General features: G+C 39.3%; 1 protein-coding gene across 2 annotated transcripts in view; it reads left to right on the plus strand.

Moving 5' to 3' along the window:
- The window catches only part of LOC105929994 (cytohesin-3), a 45,596-nt gene that overhangs the window by 10,056 nt on the left and 14,425 nt on the right, over positions 1-21,115 (plus strand). For both annotated transcript variants that reach the window (XM_036148050.1, XM_036148049.1), the window contains 6 exons: positions 14,856-14,938; positions 15,261-15,325; positions 17,258-17,324; positions 17,496-17,614; positions 18,108-18,188; positions 20,679-20,791. In XM_036148050.1, the coding sequence (XP_036003943.1) occupies positions 14,856-14,938; positions 15,261-15,325; positions 17,258-17,324; positions 17,496-17,614; positions 18,108-18,188; positions 20,679-20,791 (528 nt within the window). The remainder of the gene's footprint in view (positions 1-14,855; positions 14,939-15,260; positions 15,326-17,257; positions 17,325-17,495; positions 17,615-18,107; positions 18,189-20,678; positions 20,792-21,115) is intronic.

Below are 21,115 nucleotides of genomic sequence, written 5' to 3' on the forward strand. Positions count from 1 at the left end.
TCAGGTTCCATAGTCGTCGTCCCCCGGCCCCCTTTCGGCTTGAAATTTCATTCTTTGTTAGGAGAGACAGAAAATCTTGACCATTTTCACAATATTCACATTTTTTAAGATGTCCCTGTATATTGATTTTTGAGGAAACGTGACCAGTGTTTTTACTCTAAAGACTCGAAAAATATTAAATTAATAGCCTCCAAGGTTATGGGCTGAAGAATACAGAAGAGTACTAATAAACACTTGTTTCCAGGAGGACAATGGCAACAATACCCCCCCCCCCCCAACCACTACCCTCAATTTTCTCATCTAATGCATAGGTTTTCTCTGCCTGGCCACATTTTCACTGTCGCAGCATATGCATACATCAGTGTCAGAGCTCCCTGAGACGAGGATTTGATATGACTGATGATCCGCTGTAGCTTTCAGTGGGTCATGACCACTAAAACACTCACACACACACGTACGCCTGTGTGCCACCGTAAAGTGTCACTGAGAGTCATATCCAGGGGGAGTGATTTACTGTAGCTCCTGGACACAGGTTTCTTCACACATGCATTTAATCCCTTTGCTGACCTCTGCCATGCTGGATTTACGTCACCATCGGTGGCTATGGATTGTTAAAGAAAAAAAAAGAAGAAAAAATTATATATATATATATATATATATATATATATATATATATATATATATATATATATATATATATATATATATATATATATATATATATATATATATATAAGCTTACTGCTATTTTACTTATTTGATGCAACTGTTTCATCATTAATCTCCTGATAAATTGTCTTCATTAGTACCTAACTTCCTAATTATTCTGAATCCCATTGGGCAGGACATGTGAGGGTTACTGAAAACATCAGCACAGAGATCCCTGGAGATGTGGTTGTTGTCATGCCTGCAAGCTATCAGGAGACACTGCATATCCCTAGTTTCAACAGAAAAAGGAAATGCATTTGCTGGCTTTTGTTTTGATGGAAATGGTAGATATTAACACAAAGATTTCAATACTTTTTTTTGTCCTCTAATTGCATTTGAAGAGGAAGGGAATGTTTGCAGTTTTGTATTCCAGCCAGCCTCATCCTGTCCGCTCACTCATCATTTACATATCTCTTGGACATTAGCTTCCTGTTTCCCTCTCTGGTATGACTCCTTTTAGACCTGGAGTTTTTATTTTTCAAATGGGATTTGAAATGTAGCTTTTATCCATCTTCACATGTTCAACATCTTGGCTAATGTATTTCTTTTTGTGTTTTGAGTTTCTCACACTTTTAAAAAGGCTATCAATGTTTACTGGTTGATGGAAAGTATTGGTACTGTGTCTTTAATTAGGCATAAAACACTTTATAACCTCTCAGCTGGACAGATACATGCTTTTTTGTGCTTATACTTCCTTTTATTTACCCTACAAGTCTGAATTCATATCTCACTATGACTGCAAACCGCACAATGTTATAATTCTTCCAATTGCAAGTCGGAGAAGCAGCGACATTTGCTGATTATTGTGGCCTGAGACCTGGCCCACTGCTTTTAGTAGTTTATTTTTTGGGGTGTTTAAATTTAGGTTGTACAGGGCAATCTTTGTGACTGACCCAATTAATGTAAGGTTAGAAATCAGAAGCGCAAACAGATTCCTAAAACTGTTGCCACTTTTAAATGTGTGGTGATAGTTGGATTTTGAGCTCAGTTTAGTTACGGAGCTCTGACTTTCCAAGTAAGAGCCAAAATTCAGAAAGCTTCCTGGTAGAGTTGTCCAAATTGAAAGTAAAAATAGGATGAAGTATAATAATAGGTCTGCACCAGGATAAGGTGCTTTTAAATGTTGTTTTTCTGTTGAAGATCCACAGGCACCAAAAGAATGCCCCTATTCCTAAACACAAGCTTTACACACAGTGATATAAAAGGTACTATTTAGGAAGTAAGAAATTTTTTTATTTAATGCACATTTTGCTCATTCGTTTTCCTACAACAAAATCAAACTATTGGTTTGGATCTGATGCTTAATCTTTGGCTCTGTTTCTCTTTATCCTTCCCCTGTGTGACCCTTTTATGCCTGGGCCTCTTGGACAAAAAAACGATAAAGCAAGTAAACATAATCCAATAATGAAAACCACTCCACTAACAAAGCACAGCTGTAAAGGCATTTTAGCATTGTAGAAAGAAGATTATAAGGAATGAGTTAAAACCAGCCTGTTTGTATGCCTGTCTATGAACCTGCATGAATCAAAACATGGAAAGTTTTTTTTTTTTCACCAATTAGTGGTACATTTTAAATGATGTTATGTGACCCCATTCCTTAATGAGAAAACAATAAGTGAAGTAAAGTTTTCCCAGGATTTCAGAATCTGGAAAACTGCTTTCTCCTGAACCTGCTGCAGAGGAATGTGATCCACCCACATATTTTGTCTGATGAAGGTCCTGGATTAGAGTTTCTTTTTGTTCTCAACCTCTTCTCCCCTTTCTTCTTCCTGCCGTCTGGAAAAGACGAAAAGAATAATTCCTATTTTGCAGCCGAAGAATTTCTTCTTTTTTTTAATTTCTCTTTTTCCTCCCATCGAGCATCCCTCTGTTGGAGATTTTTTTCGGATTCTAGGATCAGAACCAGTGTCCACAGTTTGCACCCTGCTGTTGACATTCACCTGGCCTCCATTGCTTGCGTGAATTATTCTCTAAATCCTGAACACAGTGGAGATATTTGAAGAGATCATAATGATGAGTTCAACGATATTTAAGCATTTTCTAAGTATGGAAAGGTGTCGAAGAGGAAAATGAAATAGGTCAAGGAAAAATATTTTTGTAGTAGCTCAGCTTTGCGCTGGTAAGCTCCTTCCCAAAGATTGGAGGATCCTTCTGGCATTCAAAGTGTCCTTTTGGGCCAAAGTAAATTTGCTAAACGTAGGTTTTAGTGAGCAGCCGGCACATCATTGTTTGGTTTGTAACAGGTTCTTGTAACGCCGTTGGCTGTAATATATATGATCACAATATTTGCTGCAGCAGACGGCTGTGGTAATGCCTAAGATAATAATTAAGCAAGTAGTGTTAACGGATAATTTCAAGAATGTTTAGGCAACCGTGGTATTGCGTGGGAGGTGAGGATTTTTAAAGCGGGGGACCTTTAATCTCCTCTCAAAACATCCAACCCTGCAACGAAACAGAAAATTCTTCAGGGCTTAGTTTGACCCAGCCACAGGCATGCTTTTTTGAATTGGGAGTAGATGTTGTTGGGCAACCGTCAAAATCCACGGTCAATTAGGAAAGTTCTTGTCTAGACAGGGCGAAAGATCGCATGGAGCATTAAGAGCAATAAAAGATGCAGAAAGAAAAGCGAAGCTGCAGCAGAGACAATCTGAAAACGTCTGCTGTTGCAGTTGGCAATTAGCAAAACAACTGTGCAATCCTTGGGCATGATGACCCAGAAACAAACCAATCACCGGGGGATTGGCTCATTCAAAGGAGAGAGGAAGCTTTATAGTGGAGGATGGCATATGTGAGACATGTTCATAAATAAGTGACTGAAACTAGTGGGTTCTGTGATGAGACTGTGCTGCTTCAAGGGGATGGAGTTCTCCGTGTCTTTGAAGAATCAAAAAGGCCACGTTGTGTTTGATGTGCTCCGCGATTTTCTTTTGTAATCTAATTTTCATGAAGGAAATGCTGTTTATGTTTTTCTCTATGATTGGCTAACAACAAGTGACAGCGGCAGGGTTGGAAACATTTATTCATTTCTGGCCCCGAAACAAGATTAGTTGGACCGTATTTTGAATAAATCTAATCAAAAAAAATCAGGCTGGAGAGAGTCCAAATGAAGGCGCATTGGCTTAAACGTTCTGTCTTAGATGTTACAAGTCTCCAATTTTAAATGTGATTCTTTCATAGTTGCTTAAACATCCTCTCGCCAGAATATAGCATAATCAATCCAGCTGCATTAATGTATCAGAGTTTGCAGTGCAACAATATTTCTACATTAAAATTTTTTATTCCTCCTGTATTTTTGAGGGGCTACTCCAGGACCTTCCTTTCTGATCATTTCAGTCTTAAAAAAAGGTTTTTAGGAAGACATGACAACAGGTTGTTGGGTTGAATTGAGCTGGTTTGCAAAGCCTAACTGGACACCTAGTCTTGGAACGTCAGGCACTGACCAAAATCCTCCAGTTTAGGTTTTTTATTACGAAATGATGCTAGTGATTTTTTTTCTTGATGCTCAAGTTAATTATTTCCCTTAAATCTCTTAATTATGACGATTGACGGTGAAGCTGATCCCAGAAACAATAAATTTGATGCACTGCTGGTCCACTGGGATTAGGATGGTTCATAAAAGATAAAGAAAATTTAAGTCGCGATTTTTGTAACGCATGTCTACCATTTTATCTGGCACATACATGAAAACAACACTGGGCTAATACGTTGTAGTGTACTGCTGTCTGGTAAGTTGTAAGCAAAGGCGAAGGGAAGACAAATGGTCAAAGGAATGGGTCTCTTGTGTATTTGACCTCTTGTATTTTGTGTGCCACCATGGTGGTATACATGACAGCACTTCAAATTTCACCCGTTGTTTTTAGCGCTTCACATTTCTTTACACGTGCCAGCGTAAACGGCAAGGTAGTCCTTGACAGAAACGTAATATTTCAGGCACCAAGTTTGTTGCAAAGGATCAAACTTTGCATCAGAAGGCTTAAAATACAACAGCTCCCGTACCTGATTCTGCTGACGAGCTCACTCTGTCAAACTACAAGTCTTTGCTTGATATATCTTAATTCAAGCTGAAACAACAGCTATGCATTTATAACCATACAGAGGCTAAAAGGGGACCGTTTACTGCAGGGGAGTCATGCTCCAGTCCTCGAGGGCCGGTGTCCTGCAGCTTTTATATGCATCCCTGGTCCGGCACACCTGAGCTGAATAATCGGGTCATTAGCAGGACTCTGGGGAATTTGGCTGCAGACTGAAGAGCAAATTCAGCCATTTGATTCATGTGTGTTGGACTTATGTAAAAAGCTGCAGGACACCGGAACTAGAGGACCGGAGCGAGCTTGACACCCCTGGTTATAGCGAAATAACTAAAGTGCTGTGGTTGGAGGGATGTCAGCTATTTTCATACCACTACTGTCGTCTGTCAAGAGGCAGCAGTTTGCAAAAAAAAAGGCTGTCAGCGTGCGTGTGTATAAGTGCTTTATATGCTAGTGTTATGAGTGCTGTGAGTAGGTGTGACACAGAGGGGGGGAAACAATTACCGGACACTTACCGAACTTAACCGCCTGCTGCGGCAGCTGTGTGAAACAAGCTGCTAAAGCTAGTGGAGTTGCAATATTATCTTTTACATTATGGTTAAAAACGAGGGGAAACCTTTGTCTAAATGGAATTATAGTCAACGAATTGATTGGTAGTTGATGGTGGAAATCTTAAGGGAACAACAGGTGGAATGGTGCCTTCTTTCTTTCACCTACAGGATGACTGCAAACATCCATGTTCAGTGAGTCTGGCTAAGACGAATGCGTGTTTAGAGTTTTTTTTTTTGCTTTGTATAATTCTCAACTCATGCAATAGTGTTTCTGGTTACATTCTGGACTTGTGTAAGTGCGCCGTGATTACACTGGTGTGGGAAAAGCCCCACTTTCTGCATGCATCCTTTCCATTGTACTGTTGAAAGCTTGCCAAAAAATCAGGATGTGTTTCTTTTTAATCATTTGTTGTTGTCTTCAGTGCACAATATGATCAAGACGGAACAAAAATGTTTCTTTTCCTTCTGCTGTGAGTGGTTAATCATTTAATTCATTACCTAGGAGCAGATATAGAAGTGGAAACACATTTTATACCACTATACTAAGCTTTAATAAATGGGTTTACAAGACAAGATAATTATGGCATTTTAAATTTTAATCTCTTTAGCACCAAACATTGTCAGTAATTAGCATAGTTAGAATTACAAAGACAGCACTTTCTCTCTATATTCCTTTGATAATTTGGAGATGTTTACCTTAACTGTAAGATTATGATATCCACTATGTTCCTCAACAGTATGGTAAAGCTTAGAGGAATAAAACAGTACTTTATACGCTTTACTCCATTGAACTTTACTACTTTCTGATGAAGGTCTTGCTCCCTCTCACCTTTTTACGCAGACATGTCAAAAAGTTTTTTTGTTAATGGACTCTTAAATTTATTTGCTTCCTCCAACTTCATTTTGAACACCTCACCAATACTGAAAATAGTGTGGTGCATTCACCAATCAGGAAAAAAAATAAAATATATATTTTCGAGGTTCAAACTGTTCAAGCAGAAGATCTGCTGGTTCTAATCACCACCCAATTTTCTGTGCATCTCTGAATAATCTACATTGACAACCATACATGCAAAAATGGCCTAACTGAACGTACAGGATAGACATTTGCCCTGAGTAGTTTTGACAGATAAAACTTTAACACAGACTCTCTTTGCAAGTATAAATGTGTTTGAGGGTGGCATGAAGAGCAGACTGAAACAGGGCCTCTTTGATGTGAATAATTTCCATGTGATCTCTCTTCCTTTTCACGACCCCTGTCAAAATTTAGAGCAGGACGGGTCAAACGTTCTGGTTGAAATTTAGTCATAAGACATCATTAGAAACTCCTGTTTAAACTGATTATATATATATACAAACTTCCACAGATGCCCACAATGATATGACTGAAATATGTTTTAAAACTTTGTTGTTTGGTATGCATCTGAAATGGCCGATAACTATCCATAAATAAAAAAAAAAAAAAAAAACTGTGTTAATTCACATTGCTGTCAGAACACTGCAAAAACGGAACTAAATATTAATACATTTTTCTTGAAATGAGTGTGTTTGTACTTTATTTGAGCAGGTAAATAAGATAATCTTCCAATGAAATAAGAGTTTTGCACTTAAAATAGGAAGAACTCATCTCCATCAACATATTTCAACTGCATTATATCCAATTATCATTATTTTAAGGGTAAAAATACTTATTCCATTGGCAGATAATCTTATTTATCTGCTCAAATAAGGACAAATGCACTAATTTCGAGAACATTTTACTTATTTTTAGTTCTATTTTTGCAGTGAAGAAATACTCTTTCATTGAGTTTTGATTAAGATATATTAGCTCCCTGGCAGTTATCCATGCAAATATGCTTGGTCACCATAAAAAGGGCAAAGAGAGGCCAAGCGTGCATGTTTGAAATATTATGATGATGTATTGATTGTACTGGAAAGGCAGCTCCCTATGTCACTATATTAAACGGCAGAGCAGTCAGGCTTTGAAAATGTATGTAGATGTGCCTGGGGTCAAATTGTATGTGTGTTTTTTTTTTCTATGACCTAATATGGATTTTTTTACTCTTGAAGGTCTTCCCCCTGTGGAAATGTGAAGACCTCAACATACACCTTTAGATTCCCAGGCTTTCATGAATGATTCATCAGACATGTATTGTGGGTTTGTACAGTATAGTTGCCCTCACAGTAATCTCAGCTTGTGTCTCCTCAGACCGTTTGTCCCCGTTTCTGGTCCAGCTCACAGCTTCCAGTCAGAATAGGAGAACTGGAGTGTTGTGCGCATTACAGACGTAGGTGGCCCGCAGGGTCTCTTTGCTCCACAATTACTGCATTATGAGGCAACTTAGCTGAAGCCAAGAAACAAGAAAAATAGATTCAAAGAGTGTGAAGATGACCACTGGGCTGGTATTTGTTCCCCTTTCACTCTTTGGTATTTAGTTTTCTTTTCTCTTTGGCACTAGGAGCCTCCCCTGCGTCTCTCTTAACAGGTGGCGTTCTGTTTTCGAAACTTTTTGCCCTCCTCAACTTTATCCGAGGGCCAGTATGACAGATCCGAGGGATTAATCAGAATTGAGCTGACTTGTTTAGTGGCTGTTATTGGACTTTTGGTTACGCTAGAATATTCTCTAAGTTAGTCAGATGCACAGTTGGGTACCGGATGACATCTAGCAAAGCATTTAGCCAGGCCTTTTGAGGAAGAGAAAACACCAAGATCGATTCGGATATTACGTGGATGTACTGTATATTACTGCTTCGTTAAATAATAGTACCTTGCAATTCAGTAAATAAGTTTGTACTTTACTATCAATTAATCTGAAGTTCAATCTGAGATAAATTGTTGTCTTTTTCCATTGAACAACTAGGGGTTTAATCTATTTCTTAGCACTGTAATTGGTTTCTGAGATAATACATCAACAAAGCCAATAAAAAAAAAACACCTGGAGCATTTACTTCAATCGAAGTGTAAAGTTGTTATAAACCAGGCTAATCTTCATTTACACGTATTTACTGATCACACACACACAAACACACACGCACACACACATCTTTCATCCGCTTCAAGGTACAGAGGGGAATAGAGGGCAAGAAGGAAAAAAGGCTGCCAGTACATGCCTGTAGACTTCTTGTCCTTGAACTTTGCTGTGGCCAATAAACCTAAACACTCTCACACTCTCTGTCCAGAAGTCACACACTGGCATTGTTTGAGTACCATCATCTCACCTTTGCCTCTTACGTCTGTGAAATATTGGCACCGCAACTTATGATTCCTCCTTGGGGCGTCTCTTCACTCAGGGCCAACCACAGTTTTTGGCACAGGTGTTTGTGTATTCAAGCCACTCTTGGTGTAAGGGGGGGTGGGGGTGGGGGGGGGGGGGTTGTTTTGGTGAATTCTCCCTGTATAGAAATACCAAACACAGAAATTCTCTTTCTTCAGGGTGATAGAAATTTAAACCAGACGTTCATCACATTGTTGTTCACGTTAAATATGATGACAACGTTCAACATAGTCACCCGCCCTTTATGTCACAATCCTGGCTCTCTCTACATATCTGCACAGACTTTTCCACACAACAGTAGGACTCATGGCTTCACAAAAGCACTATTGTTAATATTTGCTGTTTTCTTCTTAGCTTTTTTCTTCTTCTTATGATGTGGTCTTAAGACTGTTGCCACCCCCCCCCCCTTTGCTCAACAGCTTCATAATAGCACAGAGATGCAGATGTTATATCGATCGCCTCTCATTGCTCAAAAATAGAGATGCTGATATCATACATATACATACATATATGTATATGTATGTTACAACCATAAGTAACCCAAAAAGAAAATCATGATTTGTTGCACGTTTGTTAAAGACTCTGATGACAGAGAGGAAAAGGGATCTCTACAACACTTGTTATTATAAAGTGACTTTGAGCTTGTTCATTTATACTTTTTACAAAGTAGAGGTAATAGAGCTGGTTGCTTGTTTCTCTCGCAAGAACTGTAAACGAGAGCTACCAGCTCACAAACACAGTTTTTTTTCTCTAAAATGCAGCTGCCTGGCTAGGCACAGAGGGATAGAATATTCTTCTCAAATGTTTCAGGGTCCTGAGGGCAAAAGTTTTTTGAGGGAACCCTAGACCAGGGGTCGGCAACCTTTACCACTCAAAGAGCCATTTGGACCTGTTTCACACAGTAAAGAAAACACTGGGAGCCATAAAACCCTTTTGAAATTTTAAATTAAATCACACTGCATATAACAAATTTTTTTGCGACAGAATGGACCCCGAGCAGAACCAACGCATCTTTGCCTTTTTTTTTTCCCGTACGAAGTACAAAACTTCTACTGTTGTTTTATGGAAATCATCAACTCTGCTAATGTCAGAGTTTTTATTTTGAATAAAGCTTGGTGCGAGTAAACACACGTCATGGTTGGATTATTTGATTATCATCCCATATAAACGGTACTTTCAGAATACTTTTCTTTTAATCCGAACACATTTTAATCACATCCGGGAAAGTTACGCACGTAAACGAGCTCCTGTCATTAACCAGCTAACAAGCTAACAGTTGCATTAGACGAGCTATCAGACGTTCAGGCGGCTCCTGAAGCTCGACTTCAGCCGCTTAGGACTCCGCTCACAGCCTTGAGCCCAGCGCTGTTAGCTTTTCCTCACTTTGAAAATGAACAAACGTCAGATATAGAAACGACTCTTACCCTGCTGTTTAGCTCTCTTCACCCTCATCAATGACTCCATGTTATTTTAGGTCCTGTGTTACCGTGGTCCCCTTGTCATTTGTAGAATTAATTACAAAAAAACAGCATCTGAAAATGCCGCCTTCTCTGCGCTCACTGTGTTTATTTCGCTCTGCAGCCACTCAGCAAGCCTTATTTCTTCTTCTTGAGTTCATTGGCAGTTGGCAAACATCTTTTCAGTGCGCATTACTGCCACCAACTGGTGAGGAGTGTTCGTCAGCCAGCATTGACGACTGCCTGAATGAGGTACACAGCTCCGCGACATAATTGTTTTCAACAGATAAGCCGCATCAGATGCATCAAAGAGCCGCATGCGGCTCCGGAGCCGCGGGTTGCCAACCCCTGCCCTAGACTAACGTGGAGGAGTTCAAGTATCTTTGTGTCTGGGTCATGAGAGATGGTATAATGAAGCGGGAGACAGATTGCGGCCTTTTATGCAATATTGCAGGCACAGCTCCGGCCTTTCATAGTGCTGAAACAGCTGAGCCGAAACACCAAACTCTTGATTTATTAGTCTGTTTGCTTTCTATTCTTCATATATGGTCATGAGATGTGGATTATGACCATAAATACAACATTCCAGATACAACCTGCTGAAATACATAGGGTGGCTACCTTAGATATAGTGTTGGATACTCAGTCATCCAGAGGCTCAAAGTGGAGCTGCTCCTCCTCTGCGTCGTTGGGCCTCTGATTGGGATACCTTCTTGACATGTTTTTATGGAGGTTTTCTGGGCACATTCCTGATGCAGATGCACAACCCTCTGGACGGAGCTCATTTCCCCTCAGGGTGATGCTGAGGAAAAGCATAATGAAGGGTTACCTCAGTACTCTATGGATGGCCAGACAAGCACAATTAAAGATGGAACAGATAAAAATATACTGTATAAAGGGTTAAAAAAAACCTCTTCCCCAGGATCACATGCATCAACATAAAAAGCTCAACTCTTTAAAAAAATATGGGAAATCATGTGAGAATGGACTAGTAATCCACATGTAACAATATAATTGCAGCTCTGTTATTTAATTAGGAATGTGCCTTTGTCAATAAAAACATAAAAGAGGACAACCGTAAAGCCTGTCATGGCTTTCAAGGCGAAACAAGATTTTCGTCACCGCAGTCAGGCCACTTAAAGAGCTCATTTGACATCTTTCCACATTAACAGTGAGTCATCGGTCTTGCATTTCTTATTAGACTTGGCATTTATAAGCCATTAACTCTTGGCCCACTTTACATTTAGTGTACAGATAATCTAATGCCAACTCTGCTTTTCTCTGTGAATCTGTTATATAGATGTTTTTTTTAAAATAAATTATACTTACTTCTCTCATATGCCTTTTCTAAGTTGTCCATACTTTGAGCATTGGTGAGCTTGAGAATCTCGAAGTCTATCCCAGTTATCTGCTCTCCTTCATGCCCTTCAAACATAATAACCTGAATAATAATAATAATAATCCATGCTACTTCTGTCACGTTCTGTCACAGCGCAAGACAAAGAAGGGGGATTGAGTCAGAAGATGTGAAAAAGGGATACAGCAGATAGATACAGAGGAAAGGAAATAACTGTCCTTTTTTTTTCCACCATTATTTACTGTCATGGGGGTGTGTGCCTGGATTGTAAAGCTGCTTAGTGGTATGATTTAGCTGGGGGATTTGAATCTGCGCTCACCCCCACTTCAAGCACCAGAGTGGAGGCGGACAAAGAAAGTGAGATGGAGGGGGAGTGTGTGCATGTGAGTGATAGTGGGAAACGGCGTAGGAGAAGCGCAATCTGGTTTGCCTCCATGTGAAAATGACCTACTTCCTGTTAGCTCTCTCTTTCTGATGTGCAGAGGAGCGAAGGGGAGGTCCTCTGAGGGGTTAATGGGGGGGAGGTTGATATGGCACGGCAAAATGAGGGATAAGTAGGTGGCCTTTGGGACTTTCTGTGTGGAGTGAAATTAATGTAATGTGTGTGAAATGTAAATTCTGCATGCCCTGTATATGTAATATGTACTTAATGCTCTGAGCACGCACGGTGAAGCAACCGCGTTGAATGATGTGAGGCTCTCCACAGCTTTGATTACCCTAAAAGAGGGGTCGGTGACAGCTGACTATCAGTAAGCCAATATTTGAGGGAGCTAGCCTTGCCAGATGTCCACCAGTTGAGTGTAAACACAATGCCTTACAAATTTACCCTGCAAGCCCTGCAGAGGCCACAGCCAACATGTATTAGACGTTTGTCTGAGACCAAAATGTGTCTCGCTGGTCTTCGTGCAGAACATTGTTGTTGGTGGACGACACTACTACACTGAAACACGGAGGTGGCCACATCATGATGTGGGGATTCAGAGACAGGGGAATGAATGAATGAAGCTACGTACAGGGCATTTCATATATGCTAATTAGGGTTGGGTTTTTTTCCCCATTTTTATCTGCAAACCCCAAGATGATTAGCATTGGGGTTGAAATACTGTAATGTACTCTGTACTATTATATTCTCTGGGTTCCAGTTCTTTAGTTATATATTTTAGTTTGGAGAGCGTGGCAGATTGATGTGGCTACTTCAAGCCAATTTTAAGATGTGTATTCTTGACCAATGTACGAAGTTCTCCACATCTGTCATCTCTTTACTCTGAGTCGCTCTCAGCAGTTACCTGAATCTGTCTTAGCATAAAACTCCTAGGTAGGAATTTTTAGGCTAAGACAGGAGCTCTATCTATATAAGTAGCAACTTGTTGATAAGTCTGACATTCATGCAGATTTTTTTTCATTGGCATAATAAAGTGTGATTGCTTAAAGGTTTTAATTTAGCGATGATGTTTCTGTACCAAATCACATGCCTACCCTTTCTGTGAACGATGTGGGGCTCATTTTTTTTTACCAATATCAAAGCAAGGTCATCAGCAATTTGACTTTGGACACTACTGAACACATCACACGTTTTTTTGCCTGAATGGTCACCACATTGATAGATGGGACGTAACTATACTGTCAGTTTTTAAACCAATTAGCCTTCCGACTTCCTGTAGCACCTAGCTGTGCTGCAGTGCTAAAACTAGCTTGTATGTGGTTGATTGAAACATTTTTAAACCGTGCAAGGACCAACTCCCCAAAGCCCATTTTTTCTTAAGTTTTGCTCAAAATAACACATATAAATCTAATCACGTTTTATTCAGCATACTCCATTTAAATAATCTTGATTTCAATTTAGATAATCTGAGAATACCAAATTTGCTGTGTGTAACAAAGGGATTTTACAGTAATGAACCTAGAAAAAAACAAGATGAAGGTTCAGTTCCTCCCCCAGAACTGGGGGCTGCTTAAATAAATGTTATGGTCTTCACCACTGAGTGAGAAACATTTCTCTTGACTTAAGTAATTTTCCTTCAGCTATGGAAAGGGGGCTGCTGCTCCGATAGCCATTTGCTTTACAAACTAATTTATATGTATGTGAGGATATGTAAAGTTTTATTATATAAAACGTGGACAACTTCCATGCAAAAAAAGATATGAAAAGTTAAACCCTTGCAAATTTTCGTTGACATTTGAAGTAAATAGATTTGATGTCATTATTTCATTAGTTGCGCTTACTCCTACACAGTGTTGCTTCGTCCTTTTAAAGTTAAGGTCTCAGAGGTCACATAGTCTGACTATAAATGTAAAACATGATTAGGTCGTTTTGTAAAATAAAGCTGAATGCTGACAGTGATATAAAGTTCCCTGGACTTTAATAATCAGTTGTTAAAGTCATGTAATATTTAAACTTTTTATTTACCACTCCTGATTAAACATTGATGTTGTATTTTCCTGCTTCCTGCTAGAAGTCTCCCTTTTCCTTCCCGGTCAGTTCAAATTTGAATATTCTTTCAAGCCACTTTTTGTTGTGGAACCTCTCGGACCTCAAATCTTCGTCATTGTACACAAAATATTTTTTTAGGAGACGAGGAAGCAGCCGAATCAACCAGGACCATCTCATTTCCCCAGGCGGGCCTCTAAAGCTATGATAAAATACCCGTTCACCTATTCAAACCCATATGAAGATGTGTCGGCTTCTTCATTTCTTTAAACAACAGTCACCACTGTTTCTACTACTTTATGGAAGATTGTTCAAAATTATTCCAGATTTGATCATAATATTTCAGAAAACGGTGTATTATGCTAGTAATCAGTCATAAAGTCCCGAAATCTGGCCTTTGGGGAACCATTGTCAGGAATAAAGCCACAAAAATTCCAATTTAGGTTGCCAGAAGAGATGCAAAATACACAGCAAAGATGAAGAACTTGCTCTGATTATAAGAACAACACTAGATGTGGCTTAAAACTAAAGGTGCAAATCAATCAAACAGCCCACCCCCTAGTGGAAGATGGAAGTGGCAGCTTGTCGTCAGCAGGGAAAGGAAAGCTGTGAAAAGTTCAAGGGGGGCATCGATTCTTGTGCAAGGCACGGTTTATACTTCATACGGCGATACTATGAGCTCGTTGGCTCAAAAGCCAAAATGTGTTCCCCTCAACAGAGCAACCACCCGCTGGGTTAGATCAAATTTGCAGAAACAGCGTGATACTCCAGAGCCTCCTCTTTTCCAGTCTGTTTGCTGTATTTAACCATTGATTTAAAAATGGAACGGCGCCTCCGTTCGTCGTCACAATAATTTAGGTCGTATGTAATGTCTTTCAGATGGACTCGCTGACCAGGTATGCACTGCCACGGCGTAATCCCCGTGACTCTGACTGGCTGGTTGAGAGGATGAATTCATTTAATCCATCATCCTAACCCAGTCCCTCTCTCTCACTCGCATGTCGTTTCATTTTTTCCCCCACTCTTATTTTTTTTATTTTTTTTTCACTAGTGCCAGAGGATCTGTCTTTGGAAGAGAGAGATGAGCTTTCGAACATACGACGCAGGAAAAAAGAGCTTCTCGATGACATCGAAGTAAGTGACATCTTTCATTTGGCTACAATTAAGAGCTGAGGTTTTAGATGAAATATATCAATGTAATGGATGCGAGACATGGACAGTACATTTTTGAACTCCGCTGACATCATGCAACACGATATTGCATTGCATTAAACCCTGCATGCTGCTTCTCCTTGCATGCAGACTGCATCTAACAGACATTACCAACCAATGCCACTTGTAGCCTCTTAATTTAGTCACTTAGTTTTACTTCCAAGCCCCAGCATATTGCGTTAGCATGGATCAAATACGTATGTCTATGAAATTGCTGACCGATTCCTTATTTTTTTCATTGCAGCGGTTGAAATTTGAGATCGCTGAAGTGATGAACGAGATTGAACAGCTGACTTGCGTCGGGGAGAGGTGAGATCGGGTTCCTTTTGCTATAATTTCTATGTTTATTGGGCAATTACTGTACTTCTGTACTGTACAGCAAACTGAATTCATTTGAGTCTTAAGCTAGGGATAATAAGAACTCGGATGAATCGTATCACAACCTTTTCTGGGTCATGCTTTACTAATTAAAATGTGAGAATTATGAGGGCCATCAGCAGTTTTCCAGAATCCCTAAGGAAAGGTTTGTGTTTTTCATTTTGTCCTTTAATATCCCGTGACGCAAGAGGATGTTCATCTTAAAATTAGGTGAAAAGGGCAGCTGGTTCTATTTTATCAGCTTAGCAGCTTATTTTTTTCCCCCATAACTATCAGCGGTTTAGTTCAGGATCTGTTCTACTTGCTGTGCTCTTTTGTCAAACAGGTAATTTTGCAGCCATCGTCACACCTGTTGTTTTATGTTTTGTGTTCCCGTGTTAATCCTCCATTGTTTGATTAGTAAAGTGAAGCAGGCCCCCACCTAAACAGTAGTCAAACAGTCTTTATGCAGACGCTGTCCTGTGATTGGCCGATGAGGTGGAGCACGGCCGTGTTTCAGGCTGTTTGTGTCTCAGGTGCTGCTAAAACTGGGCTCGGGTTATTTTGGGCACAGGGGAGCGCTGAGAGCATCCACTGAAATTTAAAGGTGCAAATTTCCCCAAAGGATTTATTTGGTGTGTTTTCGAAGGGATTATAGCAATAACATGGGGAATAATATTCTTTCCAAACCACAGCAGGAAAAGTTGAGATGATGGGATGAGAGATGCGATTGCTTTTTTACACAAGTAAAAACCTACAGCTGTCACAGAATTGCCCTTAGAGTATTTAATATCACTTCTGTAGCGTCTGTAAACTCAGTATTTGATGCCATAGTCAAGCCTAGAAAACACAACAAACTGACCTGCAGAGCAAACACATCAGCCTGTTATAACTTCACACCCAGCTGACGTTTGATAAATGCACTCTTCAGGATTTGGTGGCTGATTTTGTTATGTTTTCTATTTTAGCTTTCCTCTGCGGGGTACAGATTGCTGTGACCCAGGATGTCTATCTTTATTCAAAGACAAAATGATTTTGGAGCTGACTTTTGAAATCAGATCTAGAAGTTTGTTCGGGTGAAAACAAACTTAAACAGGGTTTATCACAACTAGCATGACCTAAACTTGAGTTTTGGTGGGGTTTTTTTGCCCGTTACCTTTAGGGCGAACATTTTCAAATCCTGCACGGCAGACACAACTAGACAGCTCAAAAGAATGACACAGAACAACTTTGCTGTACTCCAATCAGTTATCTTCTGAAAGTTTCGCTCTCTCTTGCTTTTTTCCATCTGAACGAACCACAGACATATTTTAAAATTTCAAAGAAAAATATATTTCTTTTAATAGCTTCTCACATATTCTGTTAATAGCCAACTGCTTCCCTTAGTAACACAGTTTATGAAGGAGGCTATAAGCATTCGTTCATTCATGATTTTTTTTAATAATCATTTACCCTTTGTGTAAAACAGATAAAACAGGTTTTACTATTTTGAAAGACAAAATGATTACAGAAAAACATGTTTTGAATGTATTCAGCCATTTAAATTGGAGCTGTTAGTCAGCGAATATAAGTAGTCAACATATGTTAAAAAGGATGGAAAAATGTAGTGTTAGTCTACTACATCACTGTTCTTCATCTGACTTCCTTTTTAAGTGACTCTTTCATACTGAAAAAGTTAGTCTTTATAGTCAGTAACAAAATATACAGCAAATTGTGCTGTGTTCACTATATCCTGGTAGTGCTTTGAAATTATGCTTTCACTTGTCATAAAAAGTATTTGATTTTTGATTTACCAGTCTGGGCCGATCATCTGAAAATCATCTGATTTTGATCATTATCCAATTTCTCTTCCCTAATAATTTAGTTTTTACTTCCTATTTGCAGCAAAACCTCACAAAGAAACAAACAGATCGCCATGGGAAGGAAAAAATTCAACATGGATCCCAAAAAGGTGAGGCAAGATTGCAAACTTTTGAGACTTCCGAACCAATGTACGTATAGTCAGCTTTTAAATTTATTTGTAAGATTTGATTTAAATTATGCAAAAAAAACAAAACAGCAGCAATTCATTGTAGTTCTTAAAACACACCGCAGTCTACAACTGAGAGTAATATCTCGACAGGGAATCCAGTTTCTTTTGGAGAATGATCTTCTGCAGAACACCCCAGAGGACATCTCACAGTTCCTCTACAAAGGCGAAGGGCTCAACAAAACAGTCATTGGGGACTACTTAGGAGAACGGTAAACTCTCCAGATTTCCCTCTGCTTTCTTTCCACCTTCCTTTTTCCTTTTCCTGTCTTTCTGTGAGCTCTGCTTGCCTGTGCTCTCACCCAGCCAGAACTCTCCTGGAAGTCAGTAGCTTGAATGTATGAAGCAAGAGTTTTTGACAGGAGACGGAGCAACTAAAAAAAGCATGAAAAAAAGAAAAAAAAAGCTGAGAGGACATGTGGTTTTTATATGAAAGAGGTTGGGGCAGGAGTAGAGCTGTCAAAATGCAGATGCCATAGTGCCTGGCTAAGACATCTCCCCGGTTTTGCAGCTGAAATTGTTGCTGCAGGATTTGACTTTTTCTCTAAAAGTCCCAAAAAGCACCGCTGTGCATTTCTGAAAAATAAACACTGAAGCGTCTCCATTTTGTCCTGCAAACTAATTTATATGTATGTGAAGTATGTGAAGTATGCAAAGTAAATATTATAAATCTGTGGTGTGTGTTGCTATTTTTTTTCTTCCCAGGGATGACTTTAACATCAAGGTTCTTCAGGCATTTGTGGAGCTTCATGAATTTGCAGACCTCAACCTTGTTCAAGCCTTAAGGTGAGATGAGAAAATAATAAAGAAAATAATAAAAGGCACTGGGTCACACTTCAGTTTGGTATTTTCATGGGGTGTTGGATATTGAAAAACGAAGTGGCTTTTTCGATCAGTACAAGTAATCGTTACTGCAGTTTCAAACTTCACAAGTCTAATCACAACATCAAGCCAAGCCAACTTTAGTTGTAATATTTTAAAAACAGCACGGCTGACCGAAGTGCTGAACAAAAATCAACAGCATGCATGATAAACACAGAAAATAAGTTAATCAACTAGAGTAAAATATAATATAGACACGTAAGAATGTTATAAGTAACTTGAGTAAAACATAATACACTTAAAAGATGTAAAAAAAAAATGTGAATAGAATGAATAAGGTGAGCTCTGCCACGATATGTCAAAAGCTAATCAGAATAGATGGGTTTTCAGAGCAGATTTGAAAATCAACATCAGTAGACAGTACATCAGAACTTAGTCTGAGGTATCATTTTATAAATAATGACTCTTATCCCTGTGAAAAGTGTTAAACTGCCCCATATGCCATATAAATATTATCATACCTCTGAAACGTTGTTTTACATTTTGACCTGTGACAACCTCAAACATGAGCTATTAGAGATTTAATGTGACAGACCAACACAAAGTAGTTAATAACCATAAGGTGGAAGGAAAATGATAAATTGACTTAATATTTGTTTACCCTTTGCTTTAATTGCAGCTGCAAGTCTTTTAGGGATTGTCTCTACTAAATTGGTACACTTTGAGATTTTGGCTCCCAGAATGGCTAAAGCTCAGTCAGATTAGAAGGAGAGAAACTCTTGAAGGGGGGAAATTTCTACTCTTGCCATAAATGTTTTAATTGGATTTAGGTTTGGAGTCTCAAATCTTTTGCGACCTCTAACCTGTTTTCTTAATGAATAGCCCTGTGCTTTGCAGCATCGACCTGCTCATTGGGACAGAAAAGCTTCTCTTGGTGAAGAGAAGCCTCCCTACAGCATGATGCTGCCATCACCGTGTTTTACCATGGAGATAATCTTTGTTGCCGTTAGTCGTTGATCACGCATAGCATTTTGCATTTAGGGCAAAAAGTTTCGTTTTAGTCTTATCTGACCTTTTACTGCACGTTTGCTGTAAAAAGGTCTCTGTACCTCCTGCAGCGTCGTCATGGGCCATTTTGGCTGCATCTCTGTTTTATCGTCTCCCTGCCCAGCTCGTCAGTTTAGGAGGACGGCCATGTTTTGCTAGATTTGCAGTTGTGCCGTACTCTTTAGATCTTTGGATGATGGACTGAACGGCGTATTGTGAGACGTTCAAAGCACTGATGGTTGCTTTAAATTTATGGCCAACTCCATCCATGTGTTCCTGGGTCTTGCACGAGGCTGATGATTCATTAATAAACCTCTGAGGCCTTTACAAACTAAGTGTGTTTTCCAAAGGCAGGTGGTTGTACTTATTTTGGGGTATCAGAGTAAAAAAAGGTCTCTAAACAAATCCCCGCCACACTTTTTTTAACTACTTTTTAAAAAGTGTGTAATTATCCTTTCATGTCCCAAGTATACACTATTTTATGTTGACCTATTAAAAAAAACAAAAAATAATAAAGCACTGAAGGTTTGTGGTTATAATGTGACAAACTGAATAAAATTCCAAGGGTGTGAATACTTGTGCAAGTCACTATGGTCACACACCTACCTGTTTTTTTTTATGGGCCTGTAATCGGCTTATTAAACATCTTCAATGTTTCACCATTCATCATGTTTTGAAACTTGTCCAACATAAAATGTTTTTTTTACATTGTTGTGTCAATAAACTGCTCATTCTTATTTGTTACCGTACAAAATGCTGCAAATAAAACAGGCCCAGTTGAGTTTCTAACTCTTCTTGGTGTATAGAATTAGGTCAGACATATACTAGATTTGTTAATTAGCAAGCAACTCTTGTTTGTTGTGGTATAAAAAATATATGACTAACACGGAGAGAATGTGTTGCCTCGTTGGATTAACTGGTCTAGACCAGCAAGACACGGGGTTTGTACCGTACTCCCGTAAAAGAACACGGATACCGATATCCAATGTTTGGCTGATTTATTTGCTGTGGTCTCTAATAACAATACAGGGGGGGAAAAAAACATCAGTACAGCAAGTCGTAAATAATGCAGATTTAATAAGATAACTAAAGCTGCAAAGGACTGTAAAAAATGTTTATGGATAATATAACAAAACACCCTCACAGAAGCCACATGGGCACCATGGCCTAGCTTATTAGCTTTAACAGCTCACCTTTCTTTGTTTAACATGACTAAATGGTAACATTAACACAGTATTAACTCTCCTTCTGGCTTTTACACACAGCTGCTTTCACCAGCATCAGAACATCATTCAAGAGCGTGGGACTTTTTAAAGCCACAACAAAATGGAACTTCTGTCAAACAATGATGTATCTAAATACAAAGAGTGGGCTTACTAACGATGTCTCGGGTTTCTGCTGTTGCAGGCAGTTTCTGTGGAGCTTCAGACTTCCTGGTGAAGCCCAAAAGATTGATCGCATGATGGAGGCGTTTGCCTCCAGGTACTGCCAGTGCAATCCCGGCGTCTTTCAGTCCACAGGTACGTACACGCTCCAGCCTTCTCATGACTCGGTGTGGATGGATAACTTGAGCCAGAGAGACCTCTGCACACTCAAATCAATTGTTTTGACTCTTTAGTTCCCAGTAGAGCACTAGACCTGGATGTGAAGTGTACAGTTTACTGTGGCCGAAGCTGGCCTTTGATTTTTTTTCTCACAAATATATAGACATCCACTCTCAGAAAAGCGGATTATTCTTTCAGTCTCCGTCAGGCATAATTTCACAAATCTTCAGGTGACGTCAACGTGTTGCTTTATAAGCAGCTTTCTCCTTGACCTCTGTGGAATCAGCGTCTGCGTCTCCA

The sequence above is a fragment of the Fundulus heteroclitus genome, chromosome 16 (genome assembly GCF_011125445.2).
Source record: "Fundulus heteroclitus isolate FHET01 chromosome 16, MU-UCD_Fhet_4.1, whole genome shotgun sequence".
Taxonomy (NCBI): Eukaryota; Metazoa; Chordata; class Actinopteri; order Cyprinodontiformes; family Fundulidae; genus Fundulus; species Fundulus heteroclitus.